Source organism: Peromyscus eremicus, chromosome 1 (assembly GCF_949786415.1).
Source record: "Peromyscus eremicus chromosome 1, PerEre_H2_v1, whole genome shotgun sequence".
Classification (NCBI taxonomy): Eukaryota; Metazoa; Chordata; class Mammalia; order Rodentia; family Cricetidae; genus Peromyscus; species Peromyscus eremicus.
In genome coordinates this window covers 163,963,274-163,985,411 of record NC_081416.1, presented here as the reverse complement: position 1 = coordinate 163,985,411, position 22,138 = coordinate 163,963,274, and the positions used below count along the sequence as shown (strand labels likewise).

General features: G+C 48.4%; 1 protein-coding gene across 8 annotated transcripts in view; it reads right to left on the bottom strand.

The window, feature by feature from the left end:
* Slc6a16 (solute carrier family 6 member 16) overlaps nt 1-22,138 on the bottom strand; it is a 33,634-nt gene that overhangs the window by 6,748 nt on the left and 4,748 nt on the right. Inside the window, exons 1-6 of one of the 8 annotated variants that reach the window (XM_059278939.1) lie at nt 5,961-6,272; nt 2,670-2,942; nt 2,399-2,556; nt 2,189-2,315; nt 1,902-2,080; nt 83-193 (exon numbers count right to left, since the gene is read on the bottom strand). In XM_059278939.1, the coding sequence (XP_059134922.1) occupies nt 83-193; nt 1,902-2,080; nt 2,189-2,315; nt 2,399-2,556; nt 2,670-2,922 (828 nt within the window). In that variant the 5' untranslated portion in view covers nt 2,923-2,942; nt 5,961-6,272. The other 7 variants (XM_059278964.1, XM_059278927.1, XM_059278971.1 and 4 more) reach the window with 7 other exon arrangements.

Genomic DNA, 22,138 nt, shown 5'->3' with positions numbered 1-22,138 from the left:
GCGGAGGTGAGGGGGCAGAGAGAGGGATTCTGTAGCGAGGGATGGACCCGGGAGGCCCGGCGAAGTGAGGTAGAGGACTCACCTCTGTGGTCACTAGGCGCCTGAGGCTAGCCATAGCACCTTGTAGGAAGAGACTTCGGAGGAAGAAGCAGAGGAGGAGGACGTAGAGGAAGAATATGGAGAAAATCTGAATCTACCCAGGTCGGTCAAGAGAAGCAGGGAGGAGGAAGACAGAGAGAACATTAGCAGGGCTGAGGGTTGGCAGGATGCTGTGAGGAGGGGGAGGTGTCAGGGGGCTTGGAGAGTGAATGGGTCAGTGGGAGATGACAAGGTGGCCATTGCCTAAGGAATGACACCCAAGGTTGACCTCTGGCCTGCACAAGTTTGTGCATACTCCTCTGCACAGACAGAAGGTCATGACAGGAACCTCCCAGTACCCACCCCAATGCCACCCATTCCCCCAAACCACACAGAATCATGTTCCTGTCTCCAAAGTCTCTTACGTTTCTTCCCCGCCCCCCTTTACTTAGAAGTCCTACCACACAGTCCTGGGCCCTGAAGGCGCCATCCCCTCTTGCTGTCCAGCTTATTTTCTGAGACAGGTCTCACTGCCCCGACCAGACAAGGCTGCTGGCAGTCTCCCGTCTCCACACCTGGTCCTGGGATTCCAAGCGTGCCTTTAGGCCTGTTTTTTTTTTTTTTAAATGGGTACTGGAGATAAAACTCAGGCCCTCACGCTTCTGCGTCTTTTGTCTTGCGAAGCAGGGTTTCCTGTGTAGCACTGGACATACTGGAACTCACTCTGTAGACCAGGCTGGCCTCAAACTCAGAGATTCACTTGTCTCTGTCTTCCAAGTGTTGGGATCAAAGGTGTGCGCCACCACTGTCGGGCCACGCTTCTTACCCCGCAGGCTGTGAAGATTAACCTTCACTGTCAGCCTGACTGGACTGAGAAGCATCTGGAGGTGGAGGCATGCCTCTGGGTGGAGCTGTCAGAAAGGATCAACTGAGCGGGAAAGACCTACCTTGAATGTGCGTGTCAACACCCTTTGGACATGGAGTAAACGAGGGAAGAAGAGAAAACCAGCTGAGCACTATAGCGTGTGGCCTACTCCGCCTCCTGTTCTGTGGAGAGCCGAGGATGTGCAGATTCCCAGCCCTGAGTTCCTAGCACCGTGGGGTCACACGATGCCACGCCTTCCCCTCCACAGTGGACTGCACACCCTCAAGCTTCCACTCTGGGCCGGCGAGTCCTAGTGGGGTCTGTATCTGCAGGCCTGGTGTCAAGGGTTAGTGTGCCGGGCCTCCAGGGATGCCGGAGGGCGTCAGATGTTTCCATGGACACAGAAACCGGAGTGTGGAGAGGGGGCAGCCACAGGCACCTCAGACACGACAGAAGGGCATTAGAAAGGAAAACCGGGGGGGGGGGGGGTGCTGGGGAGATGGCTCAGAGGTTAAGAGCACTGACTGTTCTTCCAAAGGTCTTGAGTTTAATTCCCAGCAACCACACGGTGGCTCACTACCATCCGTAATGAGATCTGGTGCCCTCTTCTGGCCTGCAGGGATGCGTGCAGACAGAACACTGTATACATAATAAATAAATAAATCTTTAAAAAAAAAATTAAAGAAAAGAAAACCGTTCTGCAGATTAACATGCATATGGTGCAGGCCAGGGAGGCGGAGGCCAGGGCCCAGGGTGACTCTAGGAGAACGGACAGATAGGTCAAGTTCTGTGCAGTGACGTGGATGTGAGGGATGGTGACCAGTGAGTCATGTCAACAGCTTCCTATGGCCTCTTCCGTGGGACCCTTGCTGGGGACGCTGGTGTCTGTCCATGCACCTGTCCTCTGAACACTCGGATGCCCTGAGGCTCAGCAGGAGGTGGCCATCGGAGCACTTACTAGCGCTGAAATCTTTATCCTAACGATCATGATGACACAGAGGAAGGTCCAGGTGGCCAAGAGACACAGGGTGATGTTCAGGACCAGCACCTCCACCCCTTCTTCCATTTGGTTGGAGGCTTGAAGGGTGGTGTGATACCAGAAATGCTGGTGGGGCACGGTCCGGAGACAGGAGAGGTCTGTGGAGGGGGAGGGGGGAAAGATTCAGATACTCACCGGCCACCTCACATGGTGCCTCCTGTAGCTCTTACATCTCAGCCAACCCATCTCCCTGGCCCTCTCCTCACCAATCAGACTGACGTTTCCCACCACGGGGCAATACGACCACGGTGGAGGATTAACAAAGGACTGGCCAAGGTAGATGAGGCTCCAGGAGATCAGGACACTATTGTACAAGCTCACCAAGACACAAGCCTGGGGAGAACAAGGTGGGCCTAAGGGGCAAAGCAAAGGAGACCCGGCACCCGGAACTTGCGGGTCTGACAGCCCCCACCTACCAGCATGCTGCAGTAGCCCAAACCACTCAGCCAGGGGACCAGCTGCTTCCAGGCCCGGATGTTGTCCACACACAGCCACTCTCCGATGATCATCTCCATGTACAAGAGGGGGATCCCCACCAGCAGGAGGAGGATGAGGTATACCAGCAGAAAGCTGCCTGAGGAGGGGTGGGGCCTTGCTCAGGCAGCTGGGAGCCCCTAACCCCTCACACTCCTCCCTGGAGGTCTTGACACCCCTTCCTCAACCTCGCAGCACAGGCCCTGGCCTCACCGCCTCCATTCTGGTGGCACAGGTACGGGAAGCGCCACATGCTGCCAAGTCCAATGGAAAAGGCCACCAAGATCAGGATATTCTCTGCCTTCTGTGCCTGGAAGTGGTTTGGGATTTTGGTAATTCGGATCTTTTTGGTCTTGAAGCCCCAGGACAGGGGTGTAGGATTGGTGCTCTTCTTGCTGGATGTGGGCTCTTCCTCCACATGCTCTTCCTTCTTAGCCTTGGGAGATGCTTTGAGATGTTGGTCCATGGCTCAACTCCTAAAGGGGTCTTAAGGTCACCAAAAACAGCAGACTTTAGGGTAGAACCAGTGTCCAGAGAGGCACAGGGAAGTGGAGGACAGAAAGCACTCCTTTGGGGATAGGGTGTGGGGATGTTTAATTAATTTTATTATTTTGTGTGTGTGTGTGTGTGTGTGTGTGGTTTTTTTGAGGCAGAGTTTCTCTGTGTAGCCCTGGCTGTCCTGGAACTCACTCTGTAGACCATGGTGGCCTAGAAGTCATAGAGATCCACCTGCCTCTGCCTCCCGAGTGCTCGGATTAAAGGTGTACACCACCACTGCCCGGCAATAAAAGTAAATCTTAAATAACGAAAACACCGTTTTTTCTCTCTTTTGTGAGTGTATGTTAATTGTGTGTGTGTGTGTGTGTGTTCATGTATGTAGAGGTCAGAGTTCAACACCACGTCTTCCTCAATCATGCTCCATCTTACTTTTCCCGACAAGTCCAGCACTGAACCTGTGTTCATATTGGGCTAAACTGGCTAGTCAGTGAACTCTGGGGATACATGTCTCTACCTGCCCATCACTGGGATTACAGATACTTGCCGTGTGCCACCACACTAGGCTTTTATGTGGATGCTGGGCACTAAACTCAGGTCTTCAAGCCCCCATAGTAAGCACTTTACCCACTAAACCCTCTCCAGTAGGGTTTTAAGACAGCACTTTGCACATTAACGCCCTCCCAGTGCCAGAGGGCAACAGTCGTGATTTACATGCATACGCAGCTGTAGATAGGGATGTGCCTTGCGATGGCAGCTCCCAGGCTTCTTCTCTCCCTAGGAAAGCCTTTGGGCCTCTTCTGTAGGCAGAGTTCAGCCAGCATTCTCTTTGGGAACAGAGCAGGAGGCACCCAGCAAGCTTTGAACTTGAGAAGGGAGAGTGCTGTTTCCTAGGTGGGATACCTCCTGGTTGATTTTTTTTTTTTAGTTGTGTGGGGGTGGTGGGTGCACATGAGTATAAATGCCTGTGGAGGCCAGAAGAGGGCGTCAGATCTCCTGGAGCTGAAGCCACAGGCTGCCGGGACTGCCTATGCCTGCCGTGGACGCTGTGAACAGTAAGTCCTCTTAGCTGCTCAACTCTGTCTCTCCAGTTTGCTGGTTGACATTTGAGGTTTCAGTTTTAACTAGGTTCAAGCTGGGAATGGTGGCACACCCATCATACCCCAACTCCTGAGGCTGACCCAGAGGGATCAAGAGTTCGAGGCCAACTTGGGCTACACAGTGAGACTTTGTCGCAAGAGTACAAAACTAAACAAGAAACCGTGGCAAATCCTTGATGTTAAATGTTTGCTCCTTTAGGCTTTGGAAGGAGACACAGCTAAACTTATAACTTATATCACATGACCTTTTTATCTTGTAACACTGAGAACGGGGAAACTTTTGTTATAGTATATTATATGTGGATATTATTTTACACAGGACATAACCCATGTATTAACATCTCTATATGTACTATATGAATTTCTCATAAATTCCACACACTTTTCTTCTAGTATATCATGCGTATTTTCCTATGCCATATTTACTTATTATTTTGTTTCATGAGACAAGATCTTTCTATGTAGCTCTGGCTGTCCCAGAACTTGCTGCGTAGGCCAGGGTGGCCTCTAACTCCCAGCAATCCACCTGCCTCTGCCTCTCCAGTGCTGGAATTAAAGGAGTGAGTCTACTTATTTTGAGACAAGGTCTCACTGTGTAGCTCTAGCTGTCCTGGAACATCGGAAATCCTCCTGCCTCTGCGTCTGCTGTACTGGGCTGCCACACCCCACCTAAAAACATGGTTTTTAACAGTTGCTCACTGTCCAGGGTTATTCCAGAAACCTGGGTACCGTTTGCGGGTCTTCTGACCGAGACAGCCCCGCCTACAGCGTCCCTTCGCAGCCGTCAGTACCCGCCTCAGCGCGCGACCTCACCGAGGGCGGCCGACAGTCCCACCGCGCCGCAGCCGGGTGGCCGGCCAGCCGGCCCGTGACGTCACCGCGGCCGGCGGAGGGCGGCCACGTGATCCTGCCCTGTGTGGGCAGAGTGAAGTCACTGGTTGCCTTGGAGATTTGGCTTTGAGCGGGCGGAGTGAGGTCATCAGTTGCCAGTTAGAATTCACACGTGCACGCGAAGGGGAAAACGGATGCCAGGAGAAATGCCGGAGCAGGGGCATGTACCTGTGATCCCAGCGCTTGAGAAGGAGAGGTCTGGGAGTTCCGGTCCACTTGGAAGGCAGGCAGACAGACAGACAGACAGGAGAGGGAAAGGGAGGAGAGAGGAAAGGTCGATCTTAAAGATTAAGGATGTTAATGAGCTAGAGACAAAGAGGAAAGTGTAGGTCCAAATACTATTTTTGAACCTACTTGAGGAAGTGTGAATTTAAAAAAAAATTAAAAGTGTAAACAGAGTCTCCAAATTTAGAATTGTAAGGACATCTCATGAAATTCTAGATGAACAATTCCCAACCTTCCCCCTAAAAGTAGCAGTTCTGGCAAACGCACTGTTAAAGGGAGCCAAGGATCTGGGGGTTAAGATTCAGAAGCTGAATACAGACGTATCCCTGAGAGGACCATGGGGCCAGGTGGGCTGAGAGAGGAACGCTACTCAAGCTTCTAATGTCAGTTAAACCAAGCTACTCAAAGTGAGGTAGGTCCACCAACCTTCAGCATCACCCGCTACAGTGATACTGAGAGGTCTGAATTTCCCAGGTGGCCCACGCTTTTAATCCCAGCACTCGGGAGGCAGAGGCAGGTGGATCTCTGAGTTCAAGGCCAGCCTGGGCTACAGAATGAGTTCCAGGACAGCCAGGGCTACACAGAGAAACCCTGTCTCAAAACAAAAACACAACTCTGTGTGTATGTGTGTATGTGTGTGTGTGTGTGTGTGTGTGTGTGTGTGTACATGCCAGGATCCAGCCACAGCAAGAATGTGGCAGGCAGAAGACAACTTGCTGGGTCCGTTCTTTGCTTCTACCAGCTTGTTGGTTGTCAGGTCGGTGGCAGTGTCTTTACCCGCTGAGCGTCTCACCTGCCTCTTAACTCCTTCTTTGCTGTGTCTTGCCTCTCCTGAAGCTGCAGAGGGGAGTTTCGTGGGCTCTTTCTAGCTTAAGTATGGAGGCTATTCATATGATCTCAGTGAGGGTGTGCATGAAGGAGTCAGGAACACGAAGAGAAGAAGAGTAACGTGAGGAGCGGAGCTTTTCCGTAGTGGATAAATCAGAAAATCTCATTTGACTATGGGGAGAGGGAAGGGCAGGGTCACCATGACATGCTATGCGTTCTTAACTCGCAGTAGCTGCGATCTCCTGCAGACATCCTGTCGTGGAGTGCAGCAGGAGTTCCCACAGAGCTATGCCTCTGTAGGGTTCCAGATTGTTAGCACCAGCTTTGATCTGCCTTTTGTGATGCTACCTCTTGTGTCCAGTGCCTTCCATTTGAAGTGTGTAAATCTTATCTGAGAGTCTCCTAAAGGTTCAAAGCTTGTGCAAAACTTGATCTCGGGAGGACTCGGAAAACTGAGATGTCCTGTGACTGGGAATCTCTTTGGCATCTATTTGGGGAACTTAGATAAGAGGTTTTGGTATGCAGAAACTGACTTGCTAAAGGTGTAAATTGTATAAAAATAAAAATGCCTTTTGCAAAACTACAGTCAGTCAGTTCACCAGAGGCTGACTGACTTCCCTGTGGCTGTAAAGGCTAAAAATCATCCTAGAGTGACCTTGTTTCTCCCATGGACGCTTGTGAACTGAACACCAGACACAGCAATGGAGTAGGGAGCCCCTCCTGAGGCCCGCCTCTAGCTGAGTTCTAGACAGTTAATGGTTGCCGGCAGAGGGGAGACACTTTGCTCTGTGGTGCAGTCACTGGCAAGGTGCCCGTGAGCCTTTAACCCCTCACCCATGCTCCTAGAAGCAGCCCTAACTTAACTCTTCAGGTTGATAAGAAATAAAGACGTGAATGTAGATGACCTAGTTGGGGAGGGGAAGAGGAGAGGAAGATAAGAGAGAGAATGAGGGAGAATAAAGTGTTGGTGTCCAAGTACTGAGATGTCACGAGACCCGGCTCTGTGTGTAACCAATGTGTGCTAACAAACATTTTTAAAAGTCAAATGTAAAATTAATCAGCTTGCCGGGCGGCAGTGGCACACACCTTTAATCCCAGCACTTGGGAGGCAGAGCCAGGTGGTCCAACCTGGTCTACAGAGCGAAATCCAGGACAGGCACCAAAACTACACAGAGAAACCCTGTCTCAAACAAACAAACAAACAAAAACAAAAAAAATTAATCAGCTTGTGAATTTAACTACCAATTCATAAGAAATAAATCAGATTGCTGGGGCTACGGGTGCAGGCTTCTCATTCCAGCTACTTAAGCAGCTGAGGCAAGGGAATTGCAAATGAAAAGTCAGCCTGAGTAACAGTGGGTTTGGGGTCAGCCTCAACAATTTATTGAGACCCTGTTATGCCCAGATCGTGACCCCAAAGAGACCACCAAAGACCGAGGATGTCTAGAATGCAACAGCAAGGTTTATTCTATAGATACAAGTCTAGACAGGGAACTCGTTCCTACACCCAATAGAGTGAGGCAGGGAGGAGTTGCTCTTTCTTTGTGAGGCTATCTATTTAAAGGCAAAAGCCACAACTACCTTCAGGGTGGTTGGGGGGGTTGGGGGTTTGGCACGGGTGCAACTTGGATTGGTTTATTTTTATTTTGGAAGGTCTCTGTTCTCTTTTAATTGGGTGAGGGTGTGTAACCTTTGAATTTACTGGTTGGGGGTTACAATTATCATTTTGGGGGCTGTCTTGGACAAGTCCCAGGCTTTGTCCTTGAACTGCCACGGGGGCTGGCTGGCCTAGCACATACTGACTGTGGGGGCTGGCTCAGTGGTCCAGGCTCTGTCCTTGACTTACGCACATAGCTCTAAGTTGGTGAGGGGCTCCAGAGAGTAAACATCTGGCTGAACCTTGAGCAGTCAGAGTACATGCAGAAAGGGAGCTACTGCAAGGACTATATCTTTTGTTCATGGCCCTCCCAGAAACTGCTTGCTCAAGTCTCAGGAAACTGAAATTGAGGCCTGATCTCTGAGAGAAGACTGAGCAGCCTGTTATGGCATCTGCTTGGTCCTTTCAGTACCTAGGATTGGATTCAGGCCACCAGGCTTGGCAACAGGCACCTTCATGCACAGAACCATCTTGCTGACCAAATCCTGTCTATCTTTCCATTTTCTCCTCTTCCTTTCTTCGGTATTACTGGGGACAGAATCCAAGGTGGCGTGTATGCTGGACAAGCCCTGTACCACTGAGCCATGTCCAGTACTACTATGGTGGAAGGTAAACCAACTCCATGGGTAGTCCTCTGACTGCCACACAGGCACCACAGTGTATACATACCCACACATACACATACCCACACACACACACACACACACACACTTGTTAGCATTCAGGAATTTATATTGGCCTGCCCTCAGGGACCTAGTAGGACACAGCAGCAGCCATGATCATGGGGGAGGGGGGGATGCTGGGCAGATGCAGCAGTGGGCAGCAGGAGAGACACACCATTCGGGCATGGCAGCGGTGGCAGCGGCACATCATTCATAACCCAGGCACTGCATCCACATGGAAATGAGTTTATTATAATAGAAAGATAGAAAGGTAAGGAAAGAGGGAGAAAGAAAGAGAAAGGGGAGGGAGAGGGGCGAGGGTGCGCACCTCATGGCAGGAAGACTGGCGGGTGGACGAGAAAGGAAGAGGAGGGGTTTTCCTTAAAATGAGGCTTTTACGTCAGGATGCAGGGTAGCGCCAAGGGGCGGGATTTCAAGGGGTGGGTCAGAATACTAACAGTGACACTAGCTGCTGCAGCCCACTAAGTCCAGCACTCTCCCCATGCCCACGCGCTGTATCCCCCCTCTGGCCTCTCTTCCCTTCTGCTCTCGCTCAGAGGCCACCTCTGCACCTTCTGCAGTAAACCTCCACGTGAGCTCTGTTGCATGGTGTGACTCTGTGGTGCCCCTTGGCTCCAACCCAGCAAGGTTGCCTTCTGCCAGTAAACTATACAACACTCACACACTCATGCACAACAAATGTAAAAAGAAAAAATTAATACAAAGCTACCAAAAATCACGTAATAGGAAAACCTTGTGTGTGGATATTTATTGACATTAAGTAACTGCTATTTGTTTAGGTTAATAATATTACTTTTGTCAAATTTTGAGAGGGTACAGATACATACTAATGTTGTAGAATATTATTTTAAGGTGTGTTACTTTTGTTTATGTTGTATTTGTTTAACTCTGTGAAGCTGTGTTATGGTGATATTTTATTTGTGTTGAAATGGGATTTTATTTGTATGTTCATAAATAAAGTTACCTGGGGGTCAGAGCTAATAGCAAGCCATAGCAGAAGTCTGGCAGTGGTAGCACAGGCCCCTAATCCCCGATCACATGACAGGCAGAGTCTGCATGTTCAAGGACACCACCAGCATGGAGACACACGCCTTTAATCTCAATACCAACCATAGAGACCTACCTAGAGGTCTGTATAGACAGGCAGTGACGAGGAGGTCATGTGGTTGGATTTACAACCAATGAGAAGGCAGAACAGAAAGTCAATAAAAAGACAGATACACAGGAAGTAGCTCTCTTTCTCAGAGGAAAGACGGCAGCGTCAGTGAGGGGTAAGAAGGCAGTTTTAGTCTCAGCTCTTAGCTACTGCTCTGACCTCTGGGGCTTTTAACTCTGCATTTGGCTCTGTGTTTCTTATTTAGTAAGACCAGTACATCTACATTTGGTGCCCAACGTAGCAAGAATTCATTAAAAACCACTCAGCCCAGCTTGGCAGCCCACTGGCAGCTCGCTGGCTCCCCGCCTCGGCCCAGCTCGGCCCAGCTCGGCCCAGGCCCTAGTCCTAACCAGCCATAGCTACAAGCACTTACCCACAGCTGAAGCTACTTGCAGCCAGATTGCCAACTCAAGCGGCTCAGGCTTTAAAAAAAAAAAAAAAAAAAGCAAAAAAGCAAAAAATACCAGTGCTACCGGTCCGGCTGCACTGGACTGTAGTTGTAGCAGAAACACACAACTGCAGCTAGAGCCGCTTGCGGCCAAAAAACGCTAACTCACGTGGTCGGAGCTTAAGGAAGCCAGAGCCCAGGCTCGCCTCAGCTCAAGCGGGAGCTCGTGGCTGGATTTCAGCTTTTAGCCAGAACACGTGGCTACGCCTTTTTCTATTCTCTCCCTCCCTCCCTCTCTCTCTCTCTCTCTCTCTCTCTCTCTCTCTCTCTCTCTCTTTCTCTCTCTGGAGTCCCATCTCAGACACTAGGTAGCTGTTTTGAAAGTCCCTTGGATTTCTACTGTTCTATACAGACTTGGTAAGTCAATTAAGATATCAGATATTTTAAAGGGAAAAACTACTTAAAAGAGAAAAAATATTTTTCCACATTTAAAAATGGGTATTATGTGTACATTAGAAGAAAATTGGACTTTGATAAAATTTTGGGCAGTCTGAAAATGGAACAACTATGTGAGAAGATTAATGTTGATGGAATGTACATTACACCAATTATGCACGTTATTACTTTCCTTATCCTTATTTTACTATTTAAAAAGATAGACAATTTAAGTGCCAGGATAAAAGCTTTAGAAAAACCTGTTAAAATGAATTATAGAGAAATTCAGATTCAGACAGAAGAATTTAATGGTGAAATTATTTCAGGATTGGATCATAAGGTTACAGAAAGAAAGCTTGTTTTCACACAATCACCCTTAATTTATCTGGTAACCATACAGCAGCTACCTGGTCAAGTGAATGCACAATATATTTGAACTCCAATTGAAATGTTAGATTTAAGAAGGTTTAAGGAGGCAATAGTATCTTATAGTATGAATTCCCCATTTGTAAAGCAAATGTTAAACTCCTGGTCAACTTATAATAAGATTATACCACAGGACTGGCGAGAGCTGGTAAATGCTGTCCTGGAACCCAGGGCACAGCTGCAGTGGCAAATGTGGTTCAAAGAGGAAGCTAAAAACATAGAAAACATAGCCCAGTGGAGGGCTAGAGGTGTACAAATCTCCCAGGTCAATTCTTTGATTCTATTCTGATTCTTTAAACTTTTCTTAAAGTATGAATTCTATATCAAAATTTATAAGATTAACATATATATAATATACATTTTAAACTTTGTTAAGATATTAATGGTCATATAGAATACTAACTAATTCTAGAAAAAAAAAGGCTTCAGTTAGCTGCCTATACATGTCTTTGTGTTTGAGTCTTTATCAGTTTTCTGCAGTAAATCATGGCCAAGCCTAACAACAACTGAAGTCTCCAGGAAGAAGATGGGGCCCCACAACAACAATAATTCCACGTGGACAATAATAATACCACCAAGCTGACAAACATATCTACAGATCAGCTTTGGGCTACAAACTGCTCAGAGCAATTTTGAGAGGGCTAGCTGAGATGATCCAGTCTCAAAGACTACTTGAATAAGGACTTGAGATAAGCCCTGAACTTTGGCATTATGCTCAGACTGGACAACAAAGGATATAGCTACATTTCCTAGAATTTGACAATTAACCCCAAATTTTTCTTTTCAGAATAAAGATACCTTCGCCCATATCCAGCAGGAAGCAATTTTAAGAATATGATGTCCACATTCCCAAAGAGGTGGTGTGGGGTGGGTGGTTTTTTTGTCTTCTAATGGGTTTTGGGTCTGGGATAAATTTCATTGTTTAGGAGGGTTGGTTACAAGTTGTTGTAAGGGTTAGGAAAAGGGCTAAGCAAAGGAGATTAGATTTAAGGTTCTTGTTTGAAAAAAAAGATATATAGAAATGATAGAATAGAGAGTAGATTATTGAAAAATCTCAGAAAAATAAAGAGAAGGTATAGATATGATATCGATAAAAAGATAGATTATTGCATCTACTTTTAAAAGACAATTACTAGATTTAAATACTTTACATTGGATTGGATTTTTGTGTATTGTATACAAATTATATATATTGAGATTGATACTGTTAGAAAATGCCATACATATATTTCTAATCTTGTTCAAGATATTGTACTTATACCATTCATTTAACAATGTAATGCAATTTGCTGATCCTTGAATGTTATTATTCTCACTATTAGGATATAAAGAAATGAAAGTTAGTAGTTAGACATTACAATCGAACTTGTAGTCATATTAGGTATGTTTTCAAGATCGAGCAGAGATATTTTAGATAGACAGGTTATCTTCAAACCCTTCAGAGATCTACAGAATATGGCATTTAAAATGTTTAATAACTTAGAAATTTTTTCTTTCCTTTTTTTATGACTATGAGACATGTCAACTCCTGGCAGTACCAATCTACTTCAGAGAAAATATGGGCATTGAAGAAACTGCATATGGAGTAAACTTTCTTTGTGGCAAAAGTTAGCCACTGGACAACAAAGTATCCTCAAATCAACTGTTGACAAACAGGACAAAATGGAAAGACAGGACACGAAACAAAGGACTACCGATTCTTGCCAAGACAGGTGTGGTTGTGGCTTTAGCAACAGGCATCCTCTGAGGCCAGGACAAAATGACACCATCCCTGAAGTGGCCTTTGCAATCTGGAAAAGGTACAGTGCCCCTTTTTTCGAAGGCAGCTGAACTGGCAGTGGACCAATGGCTTGTGCTGTGTAGTGGAACAGCAGCTGAAACAGTTATTCTTGAAAGAGTAACTAAGCTGACGGAGTCTAACCTCTCAATGGTAGACTGGCATTTAATAAAAGAGATGAAGGCACCCACAAGCTGAGAAGAAAGGGATGTGGAGAAGAACGGGATGCCAAGATGAAGCCACACACACAAGTCAAGAAGAATGGACAGCTGAATTAAAAAAAAAATCAACAATTTCCAGAATTTAAAATCCTGAATCATGACATGACACTAGTGGAATTCAAGTGTTTCTGGTACATGGACTGCTCTCACCCAATGTGAGGTTGAACTGTTGACCTTGTGTACATCCTACTTCATAAATGAGTCTGTCAGATACGCTAAGCCTATAGGCTGAAGATGATGCCCCAACACTGCGGAGAAACCTCAGGTGACTGTCCAGGCAGCTGGCTGTTTCTGTCAACTCACATTTTTTTTTGGAAGTTGCTTGCATGCACTTCCTGTTTTTATTCTTTTAGATAATATTATTTCCTTCTTGGGTCTCTGAGGGAGTTGAAGATTAGATAGTTATAATTAAAATTTAGATAGTTATGGTTTTCCTTGTTAAGAATTTTAAAAAAGAAACCCACTAAAGAGGTATAAGTGTATAAATTTGAAAGACATTGTAAGATAGTTCTGTTAGTAATATAAGTTAGGATAGAAAGTGAATCAGGTACATTTTGGACTTACCAAAATAGGATTGATAATGGAATTATTTTCTCTGAGTTTGTCAAATGCAAATGGGCTAGACATTGTTTAGGTATTTATTGCTTGTATATATTGTATATAGTTATTGTACTTTTTGTATATAGTTTTTCTTATATTAGTTATAACTTTTCCTTTTTTTATTAAAATAGAAAGGTGGAAATATGGTGATATTTTATTTGTGCTGAAATATGATTTTATTTGTATGGTTTTTTTTGTTCGTTTGTTTTGTTTTGTTTTGTTTTTAGTTTTTCGAGACAAGGTTTCTCTGCGTAGCTTTGGAGCCTGTCCTGGAACTCACTCTGTAGCCCAGGCTGGCCTCGACTCACAGAGATCCGCCTGCCTCTGCCTCCCGAGAGCTGGGATTAAAGGCGTGCGCCACCACCGCCCGGCTTATTTGTACGTTAATAAATAAAGTTGCCTGGGGGTCAGAGCTAATAACAAGCCATAGCAGAAGTCTGGCAGTGGTAGCCTTTAATCCAATCACATGTCAGGCAGAGTCTGTGTGTTCAAGGACACAGCCAGCATGGAGACACACGCCTTTAATCTCAATACCAACCACAGAGACCTGGAGGTCTGTATAGATAGGCAGTGATGAGGAGGTCATGTGGTTGGATTTACAACCAATGAGAAGGCAGAATAGAAAGTCAATAAAAAGACACACAGGAAGTAGCTCTCTTTCTCAGAGGAAGGACAGCAGTGGCAGCAGGTGATAAGGTGATTTTAGTCTCAGCTCTTAGATACTGCTCTGACCTCTTGGGCTTTTAACTCTGCATTTGGCTCTGTGTTTCTTATTTAATAAGACTGTTATGTCTACACTGTGTTACTGTGCCTGTCTTAAAACACCTGATGCTCTAATAAAGAACTGATCGGCCACTAGCTAGGCAGGAGAAAGGATAGGCAGGGCTGGCAGGCAGAGAGGATAAATAGAAGGAGAAATCTGGGAGGAGAAAGAGAAGGAGGAGCCAGAGAAGGAAGAGGATAACATCAGGGGCCAGCCACCCAGCTACACAGCAAGCCACAGAATAAGAATAAGATTTACTAAAATGATCAAGTTGGTTTCTACTTCAAAATGAAGGGGACAGGCCAAGTAATGAGCACAGGTCCCCCATGCTCCTCCTCCAGATGTGTTCAGAAACACCAGAATGACAATGAGTGAAATCAGAAACCATCAGGCCTGGTCCGGGACCCAGGACCCCTTATGACCATAACACCAGTGTAAGGAGAAGGGTGAAGGTGCATGTGAGAAGTCTAGAGCAAAGGGAAGGCTCAGTCACACCCAGGGGCACTAGGAAACTGGCTTGAGACAAAAAGGATCCCAGAGTTAATATAGGAACCTAGGGCAGAACTTGCTTTCCTGTTGTCCAATGACACCCACTACAGCAGCGTGGGGTTTGTTCCCAGACAGTCTTGTGGCTCTGTGGCCAAGGACCATGAGCAAGTTGCATCATGGGAGAAAACTTCAGTGTGAGCAGAGACTCAGCAAGGTCTTTACTCCACCAGCTTCTCCAAACCCTTGAGCTCTGCTTTGTAATTCTGTTCTGCAACGGGGCCACAAGAATATATTATAGAGATTCAGCTGTATATTAAAGCTATACCTAGAAAAGTCAAGGCATTTTTCTAGAGGAAGCCATGTATCAAGGAATGTTTGGTGTTATTCAGTTTTTAATATCTGCTGTCTTCTGCTATGAAATTCTTGTGTGCCCATATACTACTAGGTCATATGGCAAACAGTTCAGCTTCTCAGACCTGCTGCTAATCCACTAGGCAACACCCCTGCAGGGCCTAGGAGACAGGCAGTCTGTAGATGCATAGCTTTGTTTCTTGTGCAAATGAAGCTCAGACCTCCCTTCCTCAGACAGGGAAAATGATATTCCAGAGCAATGAACTCAGAACAATGGAGGTTTTGCATATCCAGGTGGAGTGAAAGGTGGGGCAGGATTCCTAGCCAGGCAGAATCCCAGGGTGACCTGGGATAAGAGAAGGAGGCAGAGTTTCTCAGAGCGGGTAAGGAGGAAGGAAGGAAAGATGGGGGATGAAGGAACAGAGGACGAAGATGAGGTTGAAAGCACAGGAGCTTAGTTAGGTCTATGACAGGGCAGTAGGTACAAGAGGAGCTGTATGTGAGGATGGAGCTGAAGCTGTATAGACAGAATTTTGTCATCGAGAAGTAAACGGACAAAAGAGCGTGGTGTACATAGATTCCTTTCCCTCAGACACCCCCTGCTGGACATAGTGCTTTCCCCAGGACCCTGGGAGGGATTTTCTCAGGGCAGGCCCTTGGGAAAATTCCCTTACTGTTCTCATGAGTGGGACCCCAAAGCTGGAACTGGGGTGAGGCAGAAGGAAGGAGACTGAAGAAATAGACTGTAACCCAGGTGGAAGACCCTGACTTCATTGGGATCTGGCAGGGAGGGGCCGCTCCACCCCTTGAGCTCTCCACAGAGGCCCTCAAAGTCTCCCCGTCTTCGGAAGTGCAGGTGTGAGCTGGGAACCCCAAGCCCCTGCTCTCAGCTCATTTGGAGAACATCCACTCTCTGGCTCTCTGAGAATGCAGCCATTGCTCTCCAGACCGCTCTGGTCTCTGGCCACCCAGAAAGTAATTATCAGCTCAGTTCTGGAGCCACCTGGCCCAGCCTAGCTGGGCAGGCTTATCTAATCGACCCCACCACGAGAGCAGCAACGTCTCTTTTCAAGCAGCTGGGGACCATGTTTTTCAGCCACAGAACTCCGCTGGACCTCAACCTGGCTATGTGCAGATGTGCACATGCACTTAGTCAGTGAGAGTTGGGATACGAACTTCAAAAACGACTCTTCGGGGTGGTACAATGGCTCAGCTGCCCCTGATGACCTGAGTTTCATTACTGGGGACCACACGCTGGAAGGAGAGAACCAAGTCCTGCAAGTTGTCCTCTGACCTCCACACGCGCGCTGTGGTGTGCGTGTGTGCGTGCACGCGGGCGCACACACACACACACACACACACACACACACTACTATACATATACCGGATAAATTTTAAGACTCTAGCCTGTGATGGGGCTACCATTCTTAGCAGCAAGTACGATACTATCTTTCCCATTTTGTTGAGGCCATTTTCAGGAACTCTTGGCTGAGGAGCAGGTTCTAGACAAGGCTTGGGAGTTGATCTAGCATCTGAATTCGTGGGGCAGGGAAAACTCAGGGCTACATATGTGGTTCTGGGGGTCGGGGGGATGACAGCATTGTGGAGAAGGCCAACTGCTTGAGACATCTACAGAGAAAACCCTCAGGCTCAGAGTCTGGAGCTGCAGTGACTAATTTATCAGCCATAGCACTATGCTTCCCTTACCCCTGCAGGAGACCCACAGAGCAGAAGCAGGGCTGGCAGGCCAAGCCTGGAGTGCACATGCACACCACTGAGCAAGGGGAAATACTGTGTGGCGAGAAGAGCCCGGGCAAGCTGCCAGGCTCCTCCCCTCCCTGGGCATCCAGCGGGCCACAGCTGTATGATGCTGTTGAGAGCTGCTTCTTCAGTCTGCTGTGAGAGGTCCAAGATGTCTGGCCTGATGAGGGAAGTCGGGGGCTCTGCCTTCAGGCTGATAGGGACTTTGTTTTGTAGTCCTGTAGAATGTCCTTTGAGGCCTCTTTGTCAGTCAGTGGCTGGCCACTTCTGCATGCACGAGAGCTTAGGGGATGCTGTAGGCCTGAAGGGAAAGTATGAGGCAGTATGCAAAGTATGCAGGAATGAGGATGAGGATGAAGACATACAGCCCGACAATCAGGGTCAAGGCCTATACTGGGTAACGGTGAACCACCTCCTTTAACTATGGAGAGACGGGGAGAGGGGGTTAACACAGAAAATTCCCAGGAGAAGAAGAAGGGGTGTGGGGCAGGGAGGAAGGTGAAGGCTAGTGAGTCTTCTGTGATCAGAGCCAAGGGCCAGGTCCTCAGCCCACAGGGGGCTGGAAGGAACCCCAGGATCTGAGAGAGACTGCACTCACAGTGTTCGAGTCCCAGGCCATGTAGGTGAGGGGCCTCGTGCCTTGCTTAACAAAGATGGCCACCCACAGGCCTAGGACCACCACTGGGGAAACATCGCGCCACAGCCAGCCACAGCCAGGGCAGATGGGGTGGAGGGACAAAGAACATGGGCAGCCAGTCCAGCCTTCCACTACCTCACAGTCCTCGGCTATGTTATGCAGCTCTGGCCTGCTTTATCTCAGTTTACCTCTTCTCATCCTATCTAGTTTAACTTCTAGTCCCCTGCTCCACAACACCTCCCACGGGGCCCACACCCCTTTCATTCCTCCTGGGATGATGTATCAAAGATCCTTCTAGGTGCTAGGTACCCAACAGTGAGCCACCTAAGCCAAGCAAACAGAATCCAGACACCACTCAGCCCTTAAGAAGTCAGTCCTGCTTTCTTTCAGCCACATGGTCTCCGTTTCTGCACACGTGCCAGTGAGTCCCTTTGATCTAGGATGCCAGACTCCTGGGTCTTCTTCCCTTTACTGCCTCTGTCTGTCCAGGCTCTGCCTCAGAACATCTTCCTTGGTACTCCTGCCTAAATTTCACCCTCAGCATCTCCCGTTCCTTCCACTGTTGCTGTGGAATGGTCTGTATGTCAAGTGTGTTGCTGATTGGTCAATAAATAAATCACTGATTGGCCAGTGGCCAGGCAGGAAGTGTAGGCGGGACAAGGAGGAGAATAAAGCTGGGAAGTGGAAGGCTGAGTCAGAGAGACACTGCCAGCCGCCACGAAGAGAAACAGCTTGTGAAGATGCCGGTAAGCCACGAGCCATGTGGCAAGGTATAGATTTATAGAAATGGATTAATTTAAGCTGTAAGAACAGTTAGCAAGAAGCCTGCCACGGCCATACAGTTTGTAACCAATATAAGTCTCTGTGTTTACTTGGTTGGGTCTGAGCGGCTGTGGGACTGGCGGGTGACAGAGATTTGTCCTGACTGTGGGCAAGGCAGGAAAACTCCAGCTACACACTGTGGCCTGGGACACCCACTGGGCTGTCTGTACATGTGATGAATTCATCCCAGCACCACACGGGTTTCAGGACAGAGATGTCCTGGCGTGGGGGAGATGGCACCAATATACACGTAAGACACACAGCGGTGTGTGCCTGTCACCCTGGCCCAGGTGGAGACAGGAGGCTCTCAGAGGCTCGCTAGCCAGCCAGTTTAGCAGTGAGCTCCAGGGTCAAGAAGAGATCCTGCCTCAAAGAGTAAGTGGAGAGCGACTGAGAAAAAGACCTGACACGTGTGCACACACATGCACGCATAGGCACACGAACACCCACACGCTCACACTTGAGTCTCAGTAAGTGTTTGGTGGTAGCCATCAAGGTGACTCAGTGGGTAAAGGAGCCTGCCACCAGGCCTGATGACCTGAGTTCAGTCCCTGGGACCCATATGGTAGAAGGAGAGGACCAAACCTCACAAACGCACTGTGTCCCACACACACCCATACATATTCACGCACCCACACAAGATAAATGTCCAGAAATATGGGGCTGGAGAGATGGTTCAGTTAAGAGTACTCATCACTCTTGCTGAGAATCCAGCTCACAACTGTCAATAACTCCAGTTCCAGGACATCTGATACCCTCTTCTGGCCTCCATGAGCACCAGGGTGCAGGCAAAACACTCATACACATGAAATAACTTTAAAAATGTTAGGTGAGTTAATAAATGAGTTGGTGAGGGAGGGGACAGACTCTGAGGACCACTCGCTAATGCCGCTTCCGGCACCTGCCTTGGATCCACTTGTCCTGTTGTCTTCTTTTTGGAGCTAAGGGTCTCTCTGTGTAGATCAGACTGGCCTTGGAGTCACTGGCCTGCCTCTGCACCGTGGTGCCCATCCTATTATTTCTGAATGGCTCTGACAAAATCCTTGACACAAAGACATTTAGGGAGGAAAGGTTTGCGTGGCTCTTGGCTTCTGAGGGAGTTTGGTCCGTCATGCTGGGGAAGAAATGACCATGGAACATGGAGTGAACCAGGAAGCCGAGAAAGCAGACTAGATTCAGGTTGAGTATCACTTCTAAAGGCCTGGCCCACGGTCCACTCCCACCAGCCAGGCTCAAACAGCCTTCGAAAGAGCCCCACAAGCTGGACACTGAATATTCAAAACACAAGCTTGTGGTTAACACTTCACATGTGAACCACCACGGAACCCAGCCTTGTGCTGGAGGTTAACTGCTCTCGGATCCCACTGCAGTCCTTGGAGCTTTACCTTCCTGGATCAGGTCATTCTCACACGACGTCTTTCTTTGTTTTTTGTTTTTTCAATACAGGGTTTCTCTGTGTAGCCCTGGCTGTCCTGGAACTCACTCTGTAGACCTCAAACTCACAGACATCCACCCACCTCTGCCTCGCAAGCGCTGCAATGCCCGGCTTTTCTCACTACATCTTTATCTTCCTAGCCCTAGTCACCACAGGCTCTTCCTTGAAATCTTACCCAGCTCCCACTCCTCTTCCTTGATTCTGCCTGTTTTCCCTCCACAAGGTCACCAAAGGTGCCTTCATAAAAACAATATATCCAGTGGCGCATAACTTTCGTCCTAGCACTTGGGAGGCAGAGGCAGATGGGCTCCTATGTGAGGGCAGCCTGGGCTACAGCAAGTTCTAGGACAGCCAGGAGACTATAGTGAGACCTTGTCCCTAATTATTATTTTTTTAAAGCTGATGATGGTGCTCCCTACTCAAAACCATTCAGCGTTTTGTGGTACACACTGCACACAAAGCTAGGTCGTATCATGGCTTACACGGTCCCATCTTCTGCCCCCAAATCTCCCAATTCTATTCCAGCTTCCCTGGACCCCTTGTTCCTTAAAAGCTTCAAGCAGTCTATTTCCTCTGGTGTATACACATGCATGAACACTCACATAGATGTGCTCACACATAATATACATGCACACCACATAAACCATGGCTCTCCCTCATTTAACTTAGTAGTCTTCTGACACATCACCCTTCCAGAAAGACCTTCCTTACTACCCTGTCTGAGCCATGCACTCCTACTCTGAACCAGCGGAAGCCTTTGACTTCCTCTTGTCTTTCGTTCTGTGTATGCATGCACATGGATGTGGAAGCTGGAGCATGCGGTCAGGTGGTTCCCTCGACTGCTCCGCACCTTAGCTCCTGAGACAAGGTCTCTCACTGAACTTGAAGCTCTCCTATCTGGCTGTCAAGGCCCTGGGGTCCTCCGTTTTCACCTCACAGTGCTAGGATAGGTGCCGCCATGACCATTGATGTGGGTTCCAGGAAGAGACCTCAGGCCTGCCTGCATGCTTGCACAGCAAGGCCTTTACCAGCTGAGCCTCCTCCCAGCCTCACTTGTCATTTTTGGTCTTCCTGTCCGTCAGTGCTGCTGTGTCTGTACCCCTAGAATGCAAGCTCCTGAACACAGGCTGCTAACTTTGGTTTAGGCAGTATCCCTGGCCGCCAACAAGCCGTAAAACCTGAAGCACATGAAACACACAAAAGTCTGATAAATAAACACTTCTCAGAGGCCTTGAAGTTAAGGGCCCTTGTGTCACACTAGTTTATATTAGAAATGACAGGAAAGCCGTCAACCCTCCCAAAAGATCCATGCTCTGGTTGCCTGGCATGGGCCTTTACCTCCTGGCCCCATAGGACCAGGCTACATCAAGGTTTTCACATATGATGATGCTGCAGTATTCACTCTGCAGCCAAAAGGAGTAGATGCCTGAAGGTTGGATGAAGAAGAGGCCACACAGGAACATCACCACGAAGCACCCACTGGAGGAAACACTAGGTCTGCACCAGGATCGAGGGGTCTGGTAGACGATGGGTCTGAGGGGAGATCTCAGCCAGGGCTGGTGTTAAGGCTGTGGGAGAGCAGGGAAGTACCTACGAGTATCCCTGGCTGTCTGCGGAAGAAGGAGAAGGTGTCCTGGAGTGGAATATTGATGCCCCGCACGAACGTCACAACGGCATACAAACCCAGACTCAGCAGCGACAGGAAGAAGAGGACAGTCCGGAAGGCAGACTCAAGAAAGAGCGGGATGACTTCAGTAAAGGTCAGGCACACAAAGCAGGGCTCCTCGGTCTGCACGGGCAGAAAAGTCAGGTTCTCTCTCTGCCTTCTCTAAAAGCTCCCTGAAGCCCTGAGTCGGAGAAGAGAGCAGGACCTCCTGGCACACCTAACAGGACCCCGCCCCTGCAGTCGGTGGAAGGTTCTTCCAGCTGCATTTCCCACATTACCAGAGCTATGTATCACGGTTCTTTCCGGGACTAATGAAAGCTAAACGCCCTGTGGCGCAGAGCGGACTTTCCGGCGTCTCCTTTGCCCTCACCATCTCCACTGACCTTCAGAAACTGCTTCTGGATGTTGCATCCGGGCCCCTTGCTGAGGACAGCGCTCCTCGAGGGTGGTAGGAGGCTGCTGATCCAGGAACTGTAGGTGGAGATCGGGTTGTCCTGCAGGTCAGGGGGCTGCACCTCGGGAGGTAGGACCCCCTGGGCTACCAGCATCGTAAGCGTCTCTGTGTTCCTGGGGATGGGGGTGATTAGCACCGTCAGGCCCTTTGGCACAGCCCTTTCCCCCCCCCCACCCCCCACCCCCGCTCGTCTTACAGAGGAGAGCCATCTCAAGCCCACGTTACTGACTGGGCAAAGGAAAGGATGCGGTGAATTCTAGAGGGTGCCCATCCGAGGGCCATGAAGAACACATGCCGCTGGAGAACCTGGGCAGGGATTTTCTGCAGACTTCCCAGGGACTCTGTGGTCTTGATCTTCATGATCTTTTGTGAGACTAGTAGGGAAAAATCCGTCTAAGCTCCACATTTCAGAGAGTGGGGGC